General features: G+C 39.5%; 1 protein-coding gene across 3 annotated transcripts; it reads right to left on the bottom strand.

The window, feature by feature from the left end:
* Positions 1 to 2,076: 2,076 nt before the first annotated feature.
* Positions 2,077 to 20,073, bottom strand: ampd3b (adenosine monophosphate deaminase 3b). Of its 3 annotated transcripts, none has more exons than XM_030426889.1 (16): positions 19,856 to 20,073; positions 16,726 to 16,789; positions 11,473 to 11,695; positions 11,191 to 11,362; positions 10,536 to 10,701; positions 8,342 to 8,561; positions 8,015 to 8,144; positions 7,085 to 7,279; positions 6,657 to 6,788; positions 6,270 to 6,433; positions 5,659 to 5,785; positions 5,366 to 5,529; positions 4,626 to 4,746; positions 3,833 to 4,006; positions 3,634 to 3,744; positions 2,077 to 2,875 (listed from the first exon to the last, which is right to left on the bottom strand). In XM_030426889.1, the coding sequence occupies exons 2-16, from the start codon at positions 16,781 to 16,783 to the stop codon at positions 2,699 to 2,701; spliced, it is 2,334 nt and encodes a 777-aa protein (XP_030282749.1). In that variant the 5' UTR covers positions 16,784 to 16,789; positions 19,856 to 20,073; the 3' UTR covers positions 2,077 to 2,698. The 3 variants fall into 3 exon arrangements, with proteins under 3 accessions (XP_030282749.1, XP_030282750.1, XP_030282751.1); XM_030426890.1 differs by having other exon boundaries at positions 16,726 to 16,794; positions 19,856 to 20,072; XM_030426891.1 differs by lacking the exons at positions 16,726 to 16,789; positions 19,856 to 20,073 and adding an exon at positions 15,178 to 15,502.
* Between the last annotated feature and the right edge of the window lie 1,150 nt (positions 20,074 to 21,223).

Genomic DNA, 21,223 nt, shown 5'->3' with positions numbered 1-21,223 from the left:
CTGGTGTTTAGCTCTGACTTTATGGCCACTGGTTTGCAAAAGTGTCTCTCAAGTGACCAGCCAGTAATAACATTAGTTTGTTTTCAGTACGCTCTGCATTGGTTTAGAGAAACAACGTTACTTATGACTCACAAAGGCAGCATGGCATTGCATCGAGCAATGATTACCTGTTAACTCTGTCTACCGTGATGTGAGGAATATTGTTTATTTCTCAGGATATCAGAAGTATCTCAGCATGAGGCACTCGTCATTGTAATTTAGTTGTATTGGTCAGAAATAGAACAATCTTGGCTTATTTTGTTGTTGATATTTTGAAGGTGCAGTCTTGGTTATCTGGGATGGATCAAAGGTGAAATTTGACTGTGTCAAATGTTCAGTTTCCTAAAAAGTTCCCAGAGGAGGTGTTTAGCATGTTTCGGGTCGCTTGGAGTCCATTGGTACCCACTTTCCGTGACACTTTTTCACATAGTTGGACTTGAGCTTAGAGGCATTTAACAGACTTCAGTCAATGATTGAGGGTAAGCGCTAAGATTTTCGTGAAAAAAAGAAATTCCACCAAAATCCGATAAAAACAGGTGTGTCTCATTCAACTAGTAACCAGACACACACTAAAATCCACTTGTACCAATTTTAAAAATGAATTATTAAAATTACCTCTAAAATGAATAAACTCTATTCAAACTAACATTGCAGTTACTTTTATTTCGTGAATGTTACTGAAAGGCTCAAAGCATGAGGATTTTTCACACCTTGGCCTATCTGTAGACTCACAAAAAACAACACTAATGAGTACTGACAGTGTGATTCTTAACAGAGCAGTAGTCAATCACCAGGGTAAACTTAAAGCCCAAAAAGAGAATGCTTCATTGGTTACTTGAACGGTCTGGGATTAGTGCTAAACCATCGCTTACTGCTTACAAACCACTGGCAAATGTTGCAAATTCACATTTTCCTGGCAGTAAAAGCCCTCATCTTCATTACAGAGTAGCTTTCCCTGGACTGGGGCAGTTACTAGCTAGCTTAAATATTCATAGCCAGGCAGCAGTAGCAAATAAGCTAGCTAGCTTTAAAATGTGTGAGGGGAAACTCTTGTGGTTGACAATTTACTTTTCAAGTTCAAGTTCAACTTTTTATTTTTTATTCACTATATATGTTTTATATGTTCATGGCTTATCAGAAACTTTTCAGAACTGCTCAAAGCTAGCCTCAACATTGGAAATGAACAGTAAACCCTTCTGAACAGGTGTCATGTTTACAATTTCAAATAAACCTGACTTTAGAGTGGTTAAAGATCGAATACAAGTAACATTTACATCAGGTATAAATGATTAATATTTAACCATTGTTTGTTCTTTTTAAACCAAAGTACACACTTCATGTAACTTGGCTATAATAGCTTTTGTATCTCTCATGCTTTCACGAATGGACCAATTGAACATATATGAACATTTAACCCTTGCTAGGTTCCTTAAAACACTGAATAGGATACCATATAAAATGCAGTTAATAAAAGACAGTATAATATATTGCCTTTTCGAGATGCTTAAAAAAGGTGCTTGTAAAAAAAAATTGTTAGCACCATGTACAGCTGCAATGATTGATTCATCAAGGAGTTGTTAAAAAGCTATCAGTAAATATCTGATTTCAGCTTCTAAAATGTGAATATTTTCTTGTTTCTGCTTTCCTGTATTACAGAAAACTGAATATATTTGGGTTGTGAACAGCACAGGACATGTGAAGGCACCATGGTGGGCTTTGGAAAACACAACATTTCTGACATTTTGTCAAACAACTAATTGATTTATTTAGAAAATGGTCAACAAGATAATCAGTGGTAAACGTTCATTAGCTGCTGCCCTAGCACTGTAATTAACATCTGAATTTGCGGGTGAAGTTAAAAATGTTTCCTCTTGCATGTTGCCAGCAGATAACCACTCACTAAAGCTGAGGTGGGTATTTTCCAAGTATGAGGGTCCGTTACTAGCCTTTTCCAGATTTTCAAAAGTTCTGCCCACTTTCAGACTAAATTTATGTGAACTGTATCGTCGTGGACATATGCAAGAAAAACAAGAAGCATTGACTGTTCTGCAGCCTTTATTTACATATGAAAAATGAAAAACATAAAAAAGAAGATAATTCTAATCAGTCTTTTCACAGTTGTGAGTTTGTGTCTACTGATAACACTCTCACAAAACTAGTTTTAATTCTTGGTCACACCTGTCGGTGAGTATTTGTCTGATAGTGTGAATAGGAGTATCTTACCTTAGCATTAAATTGGTCTTTCTTTTTCTTTTTTCTACAGTACATTTCTGTTCTATAGTCCTTTTGTAACATGCATGTGTGCAAGTGACAGGAAAGTCAGTTCCTTTACAAAGAACTTGTGAATGTGTCAAATCTAAATCAGGCTTTATGGCTGATGCCCACTCAAATATCCAATACACTTCACACCCTTCAAAAGAAAATAAACCTTTATCGCGATAAAATGTGGCACACAGTGATAGAAAATGTATAGATACAGCTTAAAATACAGTTAAAAAATCAAGTTTTTCTCATGCTGCATGGTTGACCATGCCAGATTTACGCACCAAGTAAGAGCCCCTTTTTCAAATATCTGGCATAAAAATTGCATGTGGCATCTGACCTTTGCCCCTTCATCACTGAGAACATGCTCAGGCCCAGTTTGTGCTGCCATGGTCAATCACTCACATGGGCTAATGCCAACGTCTGCCTTCACTGCATCCACAAGAAAACTGAGCTCATTGCACAGTGTCTCGTGGCGGTAGGACATGCGGATCTGTGCCACATTTGTCCTCCGAATATCGTTGCCTTCTGGTCCGTCCTGAAGGTAGTTGGAACCAATGAAGTGTTTCTTTTCCTATGGGTGAAAAGGTGAAAGATGAAGAGCACATATTGCACAGATGTGTAAATCCTTGCAGTGTGTCGCTAGCTCTTTGTAAGCCAACATGGGACACGGTTGGTAACAATTGTGTATTTAAATTTTTTTATCTTTCTGTTTGCGGACAAGATGTGCAACCACTTCGTTAGCTTACAGTGTGACTGAATAATTTTCAGTAATTTCTTTTACTTTTGTAAGTATTGAGGCTGCAAATATACTTAAGAAATGCTTCTCATTATAATGTATTCAGTGTAGTTGAATCTAAAGGCCAAGTGGCTTGATGGCTGCCGGCAAAGTTTTAAAAAGCTAGTCAGGTCAGCTGACTGTAATGTAATCAGTAGGCGTAGTGTCATCTTTGTTGATGAAGGTTCTCAGTCATAAAGGTAATTCTAAGTGCTGTAATCGTAGGCAACTGGACTTGTTTCAGTTTCTTAAAGACGTTTCACCTTTCATCCAAGAGACTTCTTCAGTTCTAACTAACTGTGTGGGAGTGTCCTCACAGAGTCGTCAAGGACACATGTGAGTTCTGAGCTTCAGAGTTGTTAGGTCCACTTGTGGGTCATTGACCCAACCGACATTCGCCTGGGTTGCGAGGGCTAAGTGAGCTGTCTGGGGAGGGAACTCAGTACAGCATTGTACTTAAATTCCAGCTGCCTATCATAAAACACTTAAGAGTTTCTTCTTTCTATTCCTAAAAGCCAGTTATGTTACTAATGGAGGAGAAAGGTAAGACTTACCTGATGCGAGAGTCCACTCTGCAACACACTGTTTCTGGCGATCTCACACAAATCACAAGTGCTCAGCTTCCACAGCTGTGCTGCAATGGCATACTCCTCCATCAGGGCCTCCTGAAAGGGTTCAGAGACTGTTGAATTATCAAGAACTTCTTGGGGATAACATTAATTATCATATCTGATCCATTCCTGTTCTTTTGACCTTGGTGTAGTGGAACTGCATGGGGTCGTCTGTGGACAGCGACACACACAGGCCTTTCTGCAGAAACTCTCGTAGAGGATTCTTGGAGTACTCCAGGAATAAGCTGTTGTTGCTCAGTGGGGACATGGCGATCGGGACCTGGGCCAGGTAGTACAAGTACTGCAACACTGGACTCTGGGGAGGGGGAGGAGGTGTAGACACCAAAGTAATATGAGTAATGCTATGGATTAGTTTGAGTGGTGACTGGAGAAGATGAATTATCTTAGGTTGAAGGAATAATTTATATTTTCCATACATATAAATGTCTCATGGGGTACTGCTAAGTGATCAGTAGCACAATGGTTTCACCTATATCCAGTTCACGACAGCTCTTACGATTGATGGACAACTGCAGGTGATAGATTTTAGGGTTTCGACCAGCAGTAATCACAGATTGTTTTGATTGAACAGCCGAACCACAAACAGTGTTTTTCACTGGGGATGAAAACAGAAAAGAGTGCCACCTACAGAAATGAATGTCACATTTAAGCAAGTTTGTGAATTAAAACCACTTTCTCTAAACTCAGAATTTAGAAAACAGTGATCTTCTTTTTCTGTGTTTGTTTGTTATCAGCTAGCATCTTCCAAATCTGTGGTTGCTTCTTAGTTGAAGTGTAAAGATTAAAAAAGCAATCCCTTGTTGCTTAGCAATTTATCACTTGGTATCTTTGTTTTTGGCAATAAAATATCATCTACGGGATCAGCATTCAAAAGATGATGAGTATCAAACCCAAATATGAATTCAGGACTGCACCTTCTTAAGGTTGAGTCCATGGGAGATGTTGTCGGCCGTGAGGAAGGCAGTAACCAAGTGGGTGATGGAGCCGGCCTCACCACAGTGGGGACGAAACTGGAAGGTGTTCAGTCCTCGCTCCCTGTGGAAGGACAAATAAGGATGCTGTGATACCAGTAGTACAACATGTAGCATTTCAAAAGGTTAAAGCTGCTCAAATTTGAGTAAATGGGCACTACTGTCTGTTTCCATCAACTGGATAGCCTCAGGAGGCCTAACTAATGTAGTGCTGGGTACATGATGCATCGTCATTGGTACTTCCATCTCTAGGAGAGCTTTTGAGTAATATTTTGTGTGCAACAGTTTTAATCTTTAAGGCTCTCTGTTGCCCACAGTTAAATTACTTCACATTTAGCGGTGGGCAACAGTAATACCCTAATGTTGTGTCTGCACTGCTGGAATAATGCAGCCTAGGCAGACACCTTCCATCTGCCTTTACATTTATCAATACAACACATTTTTTTAAAAAGTGGCTGGTGTTTACATTCAGGCTTTCTTACAGATCAGACTGGTGTATATAATATAAGTTTTCCCTGTGAAATCAACAGATGATGGATTGGTTTCTTCTCCCAAAAGTCATGCACATTATTGCTAATACTTTCTTGGCAAGTAATATGACTCCAAGGTGTTAACTGGATTAGCATTCAATGGCATAAATCCACGCAGGAATCTCGTTGCATGCATAAAGACGCAGGACTTACTTGCGCAGGTTGTTGAGCACCATGATGTTGGCGTACATGTAGAACAGGTAGTAGGTGTAGGGAGGGTTGTCATCTGTTGTCCACGCCTCAGGCTTTGGGCTTTTGTAAGAGAACATGTGGTCACTGTGTTTGGACTCGTCATCCACGCTGTCAAATCCTGTTACCTACAGGACAGTTGAGATAATTCCAGGACATTTGCAAAATACATTTTACACAACGAACAATGCATGTTTATTCATCAGTGCAAAAAGATGTTTGTGTGTCTGCTCAGTTTTTTTCCAAAGAGTACTTACGTATTTCAAGAATACGTGTATTGCTTTGTGCTTTTGTGGATTGACTGTAGCCTCAAAGAGGGGGAGGAAAACATTCTCCAGCATCTTGGCATAGTGTGGTACTAATTTCTTTGACCTGAAGATGTCACTGCAAGACAGAAAGGAATCAAGTCAGCATGTCATCCCATACAAGGCACAAACATTTTTGCATTTATTTGCTTATTCAGTTCAGAAGAACAACCTTATGAGTCACTTAATTATTCCTAACACAAGTGCGAGCTGGCAGTTTACAAGTTCAGAGCCAAAGCTTTGGCAACATTGGCAGTATAATTTATTTATTCAGGATTTCTAATTCAAAAATGTAACTCTATATGAACTACCTGTATTACATTACTCATTAATTGAAAGAGGAAACTATATAACAATTTTGAAGATGAATTATTAACTTTTATTAGGGCTCACTATCAATAACTGTACAACAGTGACATTTCTTTTTTCCATGTGTCTCTCTTCCAAGTATAATTCAATAGACTCTTTATAGGCACCTTTAGTGCCAAGGAAACTGTGTTGGTATTGTTGTAAGTAATGTGCCTGCCTGTCATAGTTTTCCTCTGCTTTCACTGAGCACTTACTAGATCCTTGGAATCTGGATCATCCATCTCATGTTGGGTGAGTGGACCTTATGCTGGATGAACCAGTTTGCTAGGTTCTCCCACTCACTGGCAGAGCGGCCGTAAATCGACAGACGGGGCTCAGCATGCTGATACTTGCTCTCCTCCAGCTCTTTGGCAACTTCCTGAAACAGGAAGTTTTTCTTGATAAAGCAGAAGCAACTGTCTTGACAGATAACAGATCGAATTCACTTCCTTTTAATTTCTAGGTACCAACAAAGCAAGTGTACTTTATGATCAACAGAACAAACATGATTTGACAACTTATCCTACTCATCTCATTAGACCGGATGAACTGAAAAAACTGGTGTCCGGTGTAAGTGACATTAGTGCTTAGTCATACCACACCTTGATGAGACGTGCAAAATATTCCCCTTTGATGTAGTTGTCTGTTTTTAAGAAAATCTCTCGCAGTTCGCTGGCTCCCACTGGGTTGTACTTGGAGTTGAACTTGTCAAAACGATGAAATGTTTGTCTTCCCTAGGAGAGTAAATCGTGTGAGAGAGTGAATCGTATGTACTGATGATCACATTCTCATTCCAGCGTAGTGACTGTATTGATTATTTTCAGATTACACATTAAGAGGAACTTGCATGGAGCATAGAAAATGATTGCATAACACCATATGAAAAGTATAAACACCCATAATTGCATCCTTGTGTCAGTAAGCACAGGTTAACGAAATGAGCTGTGACTTTCTGTAAATGACAAATTGATACTCAGAGGGCACATGGAATTACTCTGTATGTCATTATGAATTATGAATTTGTTCTTACAGCGTGCACGTCCAAAGAGTCTACGGTGAGGTCATAGGGGTCCATGCTGAGGTTGTTGAAGACTTCCTTGAGTGTGATCTTCTTACCGCCCTTCTCCAAGACCACGCGATCTGCCTCTGTCTGGTACGTGGCCTTTATAAATTTCAGCAGATGCTTTTGATTCATGCAAGCAGCAGCATGTATATGTGTGTCCACCTGTGTTTGACAGAAAGCAAACAGTGACAATGTGCATGAATTCATTGGGCAAGTTCCAGTAGAATTCATTGGGCAAGTTCCAGTAGATCCATAAAGTTTATTTAGATTGAAAGCACTTAAGTTAAAAATAACCTCTGTTGTAGTGAGACAGCACTTCAGCCCAAGCACTGACGCATATGTTTATCATATCAGCTGTAGAGATGTCTACCTTCTTTTGAATACAATGGAACTACATAGGATTGTCTTCTGGTGCTAAAAGCGTAAAAAAAAAAATGTGGGGGGGGTTTCAACAGTAATATCTCTTCCCAGAAATCATGACAAAGTTACTCAAGATAATCCACAGACCTTGTTGTAAGCAGTTTCACGTAGGAACTATTCACTTTCTGCCACACTTAACCCGCCGTCCGTTACACTGTGCAGAAGGAAATGTGTGTCTAATCATGGATAAGAGGCTCGTGGCAGCACAGGATGTAAATGTTAATGGCGTCTTCCTCAGCTGAGCTCTTACATTTGCTAGGGTAGTTATCTTAGTCAGCTTGCTTTGCCTGCTTTTCTTTATGGCCTATGTCTTCAGAACTCAGCAGCACACACCCAAACCATCCAAATGGATTAATAGCACTTCAGGTAAGAAATCTCCAGTATTTTTTGATTTTGGGATGAACTGTCCCTTTAATGCAGAATTTCTACAATAAGTAACTGCATAGTGAACTAGATGGAAGTGAAATACCAACCAACCTTTCTAACGTTGTAGAAGTCTCTATGTGAAACACTTTTTAGCTCTTTGAGCTCCGCCATTTCATTCAGCATTTCATGGAGGTAGAATTTAGAGGCCAAGAAGTTCAGCCGTCTGTGGCAGTAGGTTTTCCTGTGAGGCATTAATGAAAGATTAGCACAACATTTGATGCAAGAAAATAAGAGATTCCATTTTTAGAAACTAGTTTTCAGCACCACCAGCCATACTGTCCCAACAATTCAGGGACGGAAACTTATTCTAAGTGTGTGAAATATTAGTTCAAAACTGTGTAAAATGTATATTTGATTTATTGTTAATAATATACTCACGTTGGGCCATCGGCTATCATTGCAAGGACATGACTCAGGTCTATGGCAAAGGTCTCAATGTCAGGGTAAGGGAGACTGTGAGGCTGCTGTTGTTTCAAGGCCTCAGCATTGTCGTAAACATGAACTATACCATCTTTCATCTGCAGCTCGTAGTTCAGGTCCTCAGGAATACCCTCCATGGAGTACGGATCCTCCCCTTCATGAGGGGGAGGCAAGGTGTCTACAGATGATGGAAGTAAAAACAAAACAGCAAATGAGAAAAAGTCATAGTCGTTTAATATATAGAGAATGCCTTACTGTTTAGTAAGATGAACAAGAACAATTGTAACATCATGTGAAATATCATAATTGTAAATGTATATTATACTGTTTTGCCTTTATAAACACTTGAAAATGATGATTAACGCGCACAAGTCATTCTGTTTTGCACCGAGTCATTATGTATTACACAAGGACATTGCATACTTCATGACTTAGAAGTTTGATGTGAAGGTAAAAACTGTGGAATGAGCAGTATGGATGGCAACATGCTCTGTAAGCAGAATTCACTATTTCAGTCAGGATTGTGATATTATATGAAACAAATTTTGCCACTTTAAACTCCTCAAGCAGCATTTAAAACTATCTTTGGGTGTAAAGAAACAATTATATTGTTTATTAGGGTCCCTTATCTGTGAGACATTATTTTGTAAATTTTGATGACATCTTTGCCTCTGAGGGAAGATTGATTTTATTTATTTCTTTTTATTTCTGTTGCTGACATTTGAGCTATCCTTTCATCTGTTTGCTTTAAACAACTTTCGCTTACGGTGGCTTCAGTTTTTACTAGACAGGATGAGAGTTGAGCAATGAAGAAGTTCCTCTTCATTCTCTGTTCAGAATGTAGTTGTTTTTTGCTGCACACTGACAAAAAGCATTGTTCTTTATAAACTATTTCACCTCACCCTTTTTTTTTTTTAGCTCCTACAGGATTGAACTTTACCCTAATCTAAAACAAACTTTCCTAGGTTTGTTAAAATTTGACCCAAAATCTCAATTACATTATATGGTTGATAATTGCACAAAACAACAACTAGTTCTGACTAATAAACACACACATTTGATGGACATATGAGTTCATTCTGATAATATCCATGAATCATATTTCATCAACAACACATTCTGTTTCTCCCTCTCTTGCTTGCTGGATTGCACTCAGGAGAAGCCTCTGGAAGCTCGTCCCTTATCTGCAGCCAGGAATAGTTTGACTGACCTTGACTCACTCACTCTTCGCACTAACTCTGATACACATACATGCAGCCATTCAAAATAGGCTGGTACAATAGTCAAATAGCTTTAACAACACTGAAACAGCAGATTGACATCTGGACATCAGATGCAGTTGCAGTAATTTATTTGAGTTAAAAAATGCAACTATTCTGTTATGGACACCTGTTGTAGTGAATGTGAAGTGGTGACAAACAGATATTTTCTCAGTCTCTCATGTTCTATCTGCTCGTTCCTGCTCTCAGTCTAAATGATTTTGCTAGTCTTTGATGTGAGAGTGCCATCCACTCACAGAATGTTGTCCTTATTCGGTCAGCTAATTGTGATTTGCTGACTGGCAAACCAACATTTCGTCCTTTTTATCTAAAGACCCAGACAGTTTTTCCTCATTTCAAACAGGAACCACCTATCCTCCCTGTCTTTGGTCCTTGCACAAATAGCAGTGCAATGTTGGTGGGATTGGGCCACAAATACTACAACACCTATACACCGCGGCTGCTGCTGCCATTGAGAAGAGGCCAGTCAGAAGTGCTAATCAGTAGCCAGTGGTGGACAGCAACTAAGTTCATTTTCTCAAGTAGTGTACAGTATGTACACTTTTGAGGTACTTGCACATGGGAGTCAAAGTTAATGTCTACCTTGTAGTTTTTTATGTAAAAAGGCTTGTATCCCTGACCTTTTTATCAAAACAGATATTTTCAAATGCAGTTTTTCTAGTCTCTTGTTCAGCTGATTTAACTCTGATGTCTACTCAAGCTTTAATAGATGTCTTAAAGTTGTACCACTGACATTTATGTATGGGAAAAAAAATGTAAATATTACTTCAGAAACCAGGGGTTACCAAAATGGCTTATCACATTCTGCAGGGCACGTAAGAATAAATACCTGACCAGAAATAGCAGGAGTATTTTTTTTTTAATTCTCCTACCTGGAAGAATCTCATTCTCCTCCCTCCATTTCTCATCTTTGGCATTGCAGAGGAACTTGGCAGTGGTCCTGGGGAAGTGGTGGTAGGCCAACCTAGAGTATTTCTCTCTGATGAACAGCGCCCCGAGGAGACTTTTGGCTGCCTGCTCATAATCTTCAACTGTGATCTGAAAAAGTCAGGGAAAATGTTCAGGGTTTTTTTCTAACCAAGAAATTACTTTCAAAACAAAGTCTGTCCTTATATGCCCTTTTCAGAATTATAATAATTATGTCTTCTCTTTCTGGTGCAGCATTACCTCAGCCTTTAAGGCAACAACTAGAAGCCCTCTTGGAGGTTCTCACCTGGATGACAAACCCTTTAAAGCAAGTGAAAACATGGCCTTTCCTTTGACATTCTTTGTCTATACTGTTTTTTCCTACAGTATAGCTAAAAATTTAACAATACCTCATCCATTTGGTTTCCTGGTGTGAAATGACCATTGCATCTTTTCCATGGCTTTAGACTTTAAGTTGTGTTTACTCTGGTTGTTACTTGTGTATTTGTTATTTGTGCATAGCCACTTGGTTTTGTTTTAATAATGGTACCAATTTTTGAGAACAGAATGATGTGTGAAGCCAGTGTTGCATGTTCATGCTAGATTGTTAATCCTGTTTACCCCTGCACAGTAATCTCCACTGATGGTTACTCTCTGGAAGTCTAGAAAACCCTCTGGGAGGAAAGGTTCAGGTGTGGGCGGCATTGAGGGTCCCATAGCCTGGGCCCAGTCACTGCCGATGGGTATCTGCAAAGATACCGACTGCGAACGCTTCAACATGAAATTCTTCTTCCTTGTGACACATGAGAGAGGACAAATATTACCCTCCTGACTGAGTAAACGCTCACACAAGTATTTTCTTTTTATGAGACATATTTTATCAAACATGATTTAATTTCCTACCTTTTCGCACCCTCCTGGGACAGCTGCTCAGCCATCTCCTTCTGCAGCGCCCTCTCCCTGTCCTCATGTAGACCGATAGGACAGTCCTCTGGCACAGTGAACAGTGCAATAGCATCCTTGGTGTCTTCCTCTTTCATAGCAGAGGCAAACACCTTCTCTGCCAGCAGGCGTACCTTCTCATCCACCTCACTCATTGACATTCTTTGGAAAAGCCGGGGCATTTCTGAGGGAGTTGAGAAAGATTTATGGTTTAGTGAATGTTTTCTTGTCTAACCAGGAAAGTTTTAACCTAAATATGTGTCTTGAAAGAAAGTGGAAGTTTTAATTGAAATGATCAAAGATATTGACTGGTTCTCAGGAGAGCTTCATTTTGTGTTGGCCTTCAGGGAATACTTGGCCGTGCCAATTACAATTATGATTATCAGTCTTTTCCAGTTTTCTTTTAAAATGTCAGTTCTTCTTCTGGTTCACCTTACACAGTTTAATGTTTGGTGGGGAAATCAATGGAAACAAAATAGACAAACTCTTTCATTGGGACTGGGCGAAGATTAAATCATACCCCTTTCACGTTGGACAAAAAACACCAACTTGCGTCTGGCTTTTGTCTTCAACAGGAAAGGGTAAAGATCGGTATTCATTGCCAGATCAAATGACTCTGCAGTAGTCACACGTATTTGTCAGCTCCAGTTCTGATCAGCTGTGATGGAAATATGACACCCAGGTGGACACACTAATTGTTGCGGCTTTTCAGAGGACACAGTGCTGTACTCAGGTTGAGGACCTTGGTGTGTAAATCCTTTTTCTATCCGTCTCCATTCAAGCAACGCCTGAATATGGTTCAGATGGCAGTTTGAAAGAGAGACTCAAGTAAAAGATATGAAACAATAAATACTCTAACATTGTCTCTGGTCTCTATGATGCTTTCTTATGTTACCTGTTTTGTGGCACATTTGTGACACTGGACGTGACACCAAGTAATTATTAACAGAAAGGCAAACAAGTTTATTGGCAATGGGCGTCCATTGCATTTTCTTTGAAGCACGCACATTTAATAGTTCTGCATTTATATGCACATTATTGTATTAAAATAACAGAAAATCCATGCTTTATCCACTGTGAAAGTGTGGAATAAATTTTATAACAGGGATGTATTAATCAGTTACTGAAATTTGATGTGGTTTGTGGATTTGGAACTGAGATTACAGATTTGAGGCATAGCTTTAGAATATGAGCAACTTGTCAACATGCTGTATTTCATCACATAGATGCGATGAAATGTGGCAGCACTTAAGAGAAATAACATTAGTGGTGGCAGTAAATATGAATACCAGCAAGACAAACATGAGACCTACAAATATGACTTTGAGGTTTGGGATGATGGGGTCAATGGATAAACTTGGCATGTTTTGCAACGCCTCATCCTAACTCACACCAGTAAACATGTCTTGAGCGGCTGACTTGTGTTTCAGTGCTGGCTACGTGTTCTGCCAGCGTGTCAGGCAAGTTACAGTAAACACAGTTAATCACTGTCCCAGGTGTCCAAGACTGGCAGTGTGACCTCTCATCCCCTGGGGGACTAAGGGTCACCCTTTTTAGGAAACCAGCACTGGGAATGGAATGCAACACAGGGAAAACAGAAAACATATTGCGTCCACTGTCGGCTGTTTTGCCTCACTATGCTTAGGTTATTGATGTGGAAAATAGTGCAGTGATTTTTAAGTCAATCTAGTTGCTTTAAATCCAAAAGCATGACATGCTCATGCAGATTATAGGTGCTATATAAAGTATGAGTTTGTAATTCTCCATCTCCATTAATGATGGCTTTACGGGCAGATATGGTTTATAGGTTTTAAATCGATGCTTTTCATTGTTGCTGCCTTTTTCCCTGCAGTTCTTTCAAAGGTTAAATATGAAATTTTGAACATGAATATAGCAGCATGAGCAGAGAACGATGTCACACTCTCTCAGCCATTCTAGCCTTGCTAGAAAACCACACGTACATTTGTTTTGGTTTGAGAGGCCAGTGCTCCAGTGTAATATCAAGTGGCAGTAAATGTCCTATATTTAACCTTTCAAGTTAGTCAGTCTATAAGTGAGTGTATTTGCAGAAACTGTAAACCAGATAAACTTGGGAACAGTCAGCTAAATTCACATGACTATGATTTCTCTGGCTTTTCCTTTAAAAGGAAAATGAAAGACCCAGACCCATTTGTGGTCATATCTGCAGTTATTAGCATACCATCATTTTGGTTTCCTTGACCTTTTGGTTGGAAAAACAGTCATGTTTATTTGTATTGACCCGCCTCTCTTGCATACCCATGAGTTGAACTGGGGTCCTATTTTTAAACTTGAGACTGTGTGAATTTATATTTTGATCAGGTTTTTAGCTCTGCAAGCTTGCTTAATCCCCTGGTGTGAAAAATAGAGTTGCTTCCAACATACCGTCAGTGGTGGAGATGTTTGGCTATTCAGATCACCATGTCATCACTGTTACTAATAATATTTATGTTGCAGCTGGTGTCGGTCACTAGGCCAGTTCCAGCATCAATCCCTGTGGAGGTATTTGAATCAACAAGTACAAGACTGGATATGCAGTACTGTTGGATCAGGTAGCAAACGTCTCTGCTGCAGACTCACCATCATGCAACTCTATCTGTCTGAAAACTCTGAGTGCCTCAAAGATGAGACCATTAACATTTGCTCTCACATCGGCACAATTTTTTGCCTGTTACCCGGCTAGCACGTTGCCGAGGCTGTCATTCCTGACGAGACTCTCAGTGTGTGTACAATCTGCCTACTGAAACAGCTGAGAAGCTTCTAGGTTGACCTTGACCTACATCCCTCTATTATAGAAACCTGACAAATACATGTCACTCTCTAGGTATGTCAGTAGGGTCTTTTAACATAATGTAATACAATTTTGATGAATATGTCTTTATCTAACTTCTTGCATCAATAAAATACTTTGGTAATGCACAATGCCTGCTTTTAATAGTTTATTTGTTTCACAGGGCACATAGTATTGAGAAATTAGGAAGCTGATTTTACCGAAGTTTGGATAAGTATGGAATAAAGAAAAGAGTAGAGAAGAATATTCCAGTTTATCGACTATTGCCTCTGTTTGTTTTCTAAAATATACAATTCAGAGTTTCTCAAATTAAACTGTAATACAAGCAGTGTATTTTTCATAGCGATTGGTGCTGTAACACCCAGATGTTAATATTGTCTGAACATTTAAGTTATGCAATGATGTGGTTAAAAAGTAATACATCTTTTGCATATAAGGAAACCATACCTTTACGGCTCTGTTAATGACTGTGTCCATGGTTTGGTGTTAATCAGTTTTTATGAGCTGCATTACCTAGCAACAATCTTCGAGCAGTTATTTGGCAACATAATCGCATGGTCATAAGGTAGCATGGTAACATGTCAACTTATGACATTAACATAATAAACATCAAGCTATTTGTACCCCAGATGTCATATATGGTTTGAAAGATCCTCTGATAAGTCTGGAAACTTGAGTCTGGATAAAGTATGGAATTTTAAAATGAAAAATGTTTAGTTGTCAGAGCTGGATGCTGGCATCTTTAAATCAGGAAGTGAGTCTCAGTACCTTAGACCGTAGACATTGAATGAACCTCTTCAAATTGTATCTCAGTGTCAATACACAACTCTGTAGAGGAAGCTCTATCTGTCTCTTACCTTCTCCTGTGGTTTTAGCCATGTTTAACTCGCTCAGTCTCTGCCTGTTGAGTCAAGGCTTTCAGCTTTCAAGCGTCTGCTTTCTCTTCAAGACTCCCCAGTACTTAGGAGCTTGTGGCTCCACTATTTTCTTATGTCGGCAACTTTGGTCGTGTCTCAGAACATGTTAAAGTGTCCCTAAATCCTCTTGACACTATCAAGGTGGTCTGGTCTGGGTTCTGTCTTTCTAGTATCTATGGTGCGTCTCTTCTTGGCTTTTCACTCCCGACTGCCTGAGTCAGGATGTGCTCTGCTGTTTATGTGGCCTGGTGCCTTTAAGTATGATGCAGCTGCTAGTTGTTGCTGTCTAGAGTGTCCCTCTCTATCTCTATTTTAGGGTTTTGAGAGTGTCACAGCAACAAGGGGGCTGCTAATCCAAGCTGGCATGTCACAACTGTCTGCTAACATGTGAGCCGCTATCCGTGAGATGCAGCAATGAGGAGGGAAAGAAATACCTGGTTCTAAGTTAATATTTAGGCCGTGGGAATAATTATTCCCAAATGACAATGTTAGCTTTGGCAGCTGGCCATGTATTTGAAGACAGAGGGGTCATTTACTGAATGTAAACAATTTATTATTTCCCAAAGCAAACAACCCCAACAAGGCTTTGTGGTTTAGCTAGCATGTTAGGTATAATAAGGGGGGGGGGGGGGGGGGGAATCAGTGTCAGCTGACCAGAGGGTGCAGCTCGGAGTATACCGGTGGAGGGGGTAGATCATGAGGAAAAGTTTGAAGTGGATTTGCTGAGGGACAGGGAGCTAGTGGATGTTCTGGAGGACAGGGAGCGATGAGTGAATGAGCAGGCGAGCAGCAGAGTTCTGGATATAGTCAAGTTTTTTGAGTATTCTGGATGATGTACCATAGAGGGTAGTAATCCAGTCTGGATGTGATGAATGTGTGGATGAGAGTTTCTGCAGCTGTTCTGAAGTATGTTTTGGTGATGTGTTAATGTGTGTGTGGAGCCATCAATGTGGAGAAAGAAACTGTAGGTGTTTATTTGTGTGAGTCAAGTATGGATTAAGAGAAACCCAGTTGATGCCAGGTGCAGGAAATGCTCAACCATCTTTCTAATGTGGTTAATTAATGATTGTACATGGCAAAGAATCTCCATAGCAAGAGTATCACCATCCAGAGTAACTTGTGATGTGAAGTTTAAAGTAAAATTCTATTGAAAGCGGTCAGGTATTTGTTTGTAAAATGCATGCTCTCACATTTGTGGTGCCTGTCCTTTCATTAGAAAATACATTTCAGGTGAAAACTAGTTGAACTTGTATGTGTGGGTGGCATAAAACCATGTTTCCACAAAGCTGGTTGTCCAGGCTTTTGTTACAGTTGTGTCCAACTTTCGACCTTGATGGATAATGTGGGTTTGTGGAGAGATTTCCCTCTTGGTTTACTGTTACATTGTTCTCATCAGTTAAAACTCCCTACAGCTGTTTCCTGAAATGTAATTCTTTAGTACCGTGTATAATATGTGAACTGTGTTCATACACTGGATCATTTACTCACCTTTCCCAAGGCAGGGTGTGGACTGCTGCTTACTAAGGGGTGTGTCCCGTTTCTTCATTTTGATCTGCGCTGACACAAGAGACAAAAAGTACTGATTAACAATGAAATATATAATCCACTGTTTGATGAGTGGTGGAGACGTAACCCAGAGATTAATTCTGAGGCAACTGATAGAGTTATAAATCAACAGAACACAAGTAAGGTAGTAAATAAGTGGTTCTAAAATTGTTCTGTCCTTTTCCATCCACCAAAGACGTTATGTGCAGTCGTTTTATTTTGTGTTGTTAGGGTTAGGGTTAGTTGGTTTTTTTTTGTCAGTAGGAGTAAACAATCGCTACCGAACAAATTTCCCCAAAACTTGGATGGAGTATGGGTCTCAGACCAGAATAGACCCCATTTATTGGTGCTGATTCAGATAAAGGCACAGGTTCATGAATTTTCCTCACTGTTTTTCAGGTAATACAGCATGGATCCTGATATAGAAAATCAAGCTATTAAGGTTGCTTGGCGGAGGTACAGTCTCTACTTGTGCAGTCGATTAAACAAGAAACATAGGATACTGGCAGAAAACCCTAGTATCATATTTAAGCTTCTCAGACAAGAAAAGAAAAACCATCAATGGAACAAGACACTATCAAAAATTAGGTGAATTCTCAGCTCCTTATTTTTTAGGCAATGTTTGGCTGGTGCTAAAGTTGTGAGAAGAGTCCAATTGCAAAAGAATTTAGATAAATATTGAATACGAAGCAGGAGCTGAATGCAGCCAAGTGTTTTAAAAGAACAGATTTATTCCGAGCAGGTGGGAAGTGCAAGTGAGAAATGTTTGGTGTTGCAGTGGTGTTAAGTTGCCAAAATGCTCAGATAAGTGCCTTGATTCCGAGGCTTGCCCACGCAACATGTGTTTGTAATGATAGACCTGCTGAAGGGTCAGCGGAGTTTAGGGGATGAAAGTGCAGTTCAGGTCCTTCCACGAAACAGACGTACACCTCTCTCAGTCACGATACTGTAAACCGCAGAAGCACTTTTTCTGCACAGTATTGAGTACTCAAATCTGTCCATCTTAGTTGTTTATCCTTATATTCAGTTTAAATTCGTGATTCATGTTGGAACCTTTTGTATTCATAATTATTCCTATACAATGTGAGGAACAGGTTTGTTTCATGCTAATATCCTTATGCTTAGAAAATGTAAAACAAAAAAAACAAAAAAAATTATATGTATTTTTGGATACAACAAGTTATGTCAACATAGGCCAGATCTTTCTACATAATACAAAAACAATAAAATATTTTGAGCCAGAAGAAGAATTTTATTTTAAGACACAAGGTGGATATATTTTAAAGGTGGATATATTTGGCTAAAGCCCATTCCAAATAGGGCCCCAAAAGTTGGGCTTTCTTTATTCTTCTGCACAATAAGATGCAGATTATCGTTTGCTTTAGGGGATTGTTCACAATTTCCTTCGTTGTAACATTTAAAAAGCTGCAATATCAGGATGAAAGAGCTGGCCTGGACAGAACAAGTTTATCAGATTTGGCACGTAGCAGAGAGCACTGGTTGTCCTTGTTGGTTTTTTTAGGTTGAGTAACAACAGCCTCACTCGGACACTTGTGATGATCACCAGTGAGAATGAAAGTCAATGCGGGTTCAGATCTTCAGTCTATAAGTTGATATCAAGTCTGGGTTGAAGAACTCTTACCCCTGGTCTTCTAGTGTGACTAAGGATTGTGTGATGTTAGTTGTCCGATTAAGTACACAATTTTGAGAGAAGAAAAAGTAGAAAAGGAAACCCAGGCTGACTGGCAGGTGGTTGAGAAAGTTCCACATGTAACATTGTGTTGGTTTTGGAATTTCCTGTTTTTGATCCCTGTCTGAAGAATGTACACAAAGCCACACATATAATGAGTTATGCAGCTCTTTTGCGTGTCATGTCTGAAGCATCTGTTGGCTTACTGACAACGTCAGTTGAACAGGATTATATTTAGATATTCAAAGTTTGGATGTAAAACCATCAAAGCAACAGTGGCAGCTGCTGTTGTTTGAGGGGTTGGTGAGTTTACCAAAGGATACAACTTTGGCTTATAAGTTACAAGATCTGCATCATGCCTTGAGTGTAGCTTATCAGATGTCACATATACATTTGGTCAACAGTGTAGATACTTAAAGATACAGGTGATGCAAGCAGTCTTAATGATGTGTTTCTATGATAATTTCAGTCAATACAGCAGCAGTCAAATATCTATAGAAGAGCATACATCCACTTGCAGGGCACTTTTCTCATGTATACTAACAAGTGGGCTTCTCAGGGAACATGCTTAGGCTTGTTTTTCAGGAACAACTGTACAGCGAGTTCTGGCTTGAATTCACCAGCCAGTGTCTGAGACAAAAGTTACAAATATTTGTAATGAATCACTCATTTACCATTACTTAATCAAATGCATTTAGTTATCTGTTATTGCATTTAGGTATACCTAAGTGTTGGCCTATAGCGTAATGAAATGAATGTATGAATGATGTGAATTTCATTTAATTCTACTTTTTGGATGGTAATTTTCACCAGATCTTTGCAACACACTGTCTGCACCTCTGACTTGTTTTTCACACCATACATGGACATGCGATATTCATCACATCACATTCATACCTGTGGGAAATTCCTGGTCTCTAATGTACCTGATGTTGCTTATCTTTTGCGTGTGTAAACACAAGAAGAATACACTTGCACAAACATGAGTAGATTTTACTGAACAAACAAAACTGAGGGGAAAAAAACGGCCACAATTTAGGTGTGAACAGTTGAACCTTGTTTACCACAGTACAACTCTATCTCTTGAAAATTACAGTCCCTGCAGTGAAACGGATACAAAATATTCAGATTCTATTCTTATATGCGTAGATACTTTCTTATCTGTAAAACTGAATGTGCATCTTTACTTTACAACCTCCAGGGCAAAATACAGCTGTGGTAATTCTCTTAGCAGATACTGCCATACACAGTAGGTTAAGTGCAAGAAAGAATGCAAGAGTGATGAAAATGATAAGCCGTGACTAAATATAGAAGAGCTATGAAGCTAAGAAGAGCAAAGAGGAAAAACTCACGTGCAAAGAATCGCAACAGCAGTGTACTTACTGTATGCTGGGTGGTGGACAATGTAAACACCTCTTGGGACTGTAGAGACCCTTATTAGGTGTCACAGGACAGGACTCTTTTCAGAGCAGCTTCTTCCGGCATGCAAAGGTACAACCGGTTTTACCCTTTCAGTGCCAGTCTGTGCAACTTGAAGATGTTTACTGCTCAGTAAGTTTGAGGAAGTGATCTGCATCAGTGTTGCACAGTGCCGTAGAGGAAGTGCTGGAAGAAGGGTTGTATTGTATCAGTACTTGCCCCTGTTAAAGAGCATGTCTTTTTTTGGCCACACCCCTCATTGTCCAGGATGTATGTGCAGTTCCTTGTGCAAGCATAGTCTAACCTTTTAGAGTATACGATTGCACAAACAACTGCATAAATACTTGCGCTTACAGAAAGATGGTTGTTTAAATACTAGGAGGAACCTTTTTCCTTTAACAGGTTATAGTGTCCTCTACCTGTCTAAATAGAGATGGAAGTCTTGACAACTCAAGAGAATGTAAACTAGTGAAGTGCATTAGATTAGAGAGATGTCAGGGGTGATATGGAATCCGTAGAAAAAACTTTTAAACTAGAATTAATTTTGCCCAAGTTGCTGTGACAAGGTAATGAATGTGAATGAACATAAGTGGTACTATGCATACTGGGATTAGAGTTGGTTTTAGAGTGGTGGAGAAAGGCTTAGACCACCACCATCTGGACAGTCAAGGAAATTCCTCCCTCTGTTTGGCTAGACCTTTTCATTGGAACAGTAATTCTGGAAAGATAGCGATCAAGATTAAAGTATTTTATGAAATTTCAATAAAAACACTGGTGAAATCAAATCACAATGATGTGACTCTGAAGTTACTGCATTTGTAAAGATTTGTGTTGCTTTATGATAAGAAAAAAGTTATATTACTGTAACAGATGCTGTATGGACCCAAATGTTTCAAAAAGGAAACCAGGAATTGTGACTTTGGGTGTTTAATATTAAAAGAGATAACGATGTGCAAAATCACAAAAATATCCCTTTGCAAAGTCTCTGGTGGATCTGCTGATATGGCAGGCGGAACTGGGCAGGATAATAGCTGGATGAGCAGTAGACTAGTCCACACTCACTTGCAGCTCAGAAGATCAAGGGCGATAGGAACAGGCAGTGGAGAGCAGGCGATCAGCTCATGAGGGTAGAAGCCAGCAGGTGAATGTGTATATAACGTACTCACAACAGCAAGCGAAGCAACACAGGGAGAGACTCTTATCACCAGGAATTTCTCTGAGAGTTGAGTGCAAGTCATGCAGGCAGGAAAATATGTATGTCTCACTTTTAGTTGTATTTATGAGTGTAATGTGTGACTGTAATCCTGATATAGGCTTTTTGAGGCCAATGCC

The sequence above is a fragment of the Sparus aurata genome, chromosome 8 (genome assembly GCF_900880675.1).
Source record: "Sparus aurata chromosome 8, fSpaAur1.1, whole genome shotgun sequence".
Taxonomy (NCBI): domain Eukaryota; kingdom Metazoa; phylum Chordata; class Actinopteri; order Spariformes; family Sparidae; genus Sparus; species Sparus aurata.
This window is presented reverse-complemented; position numbering and strand designations above follow the sequence as displayed.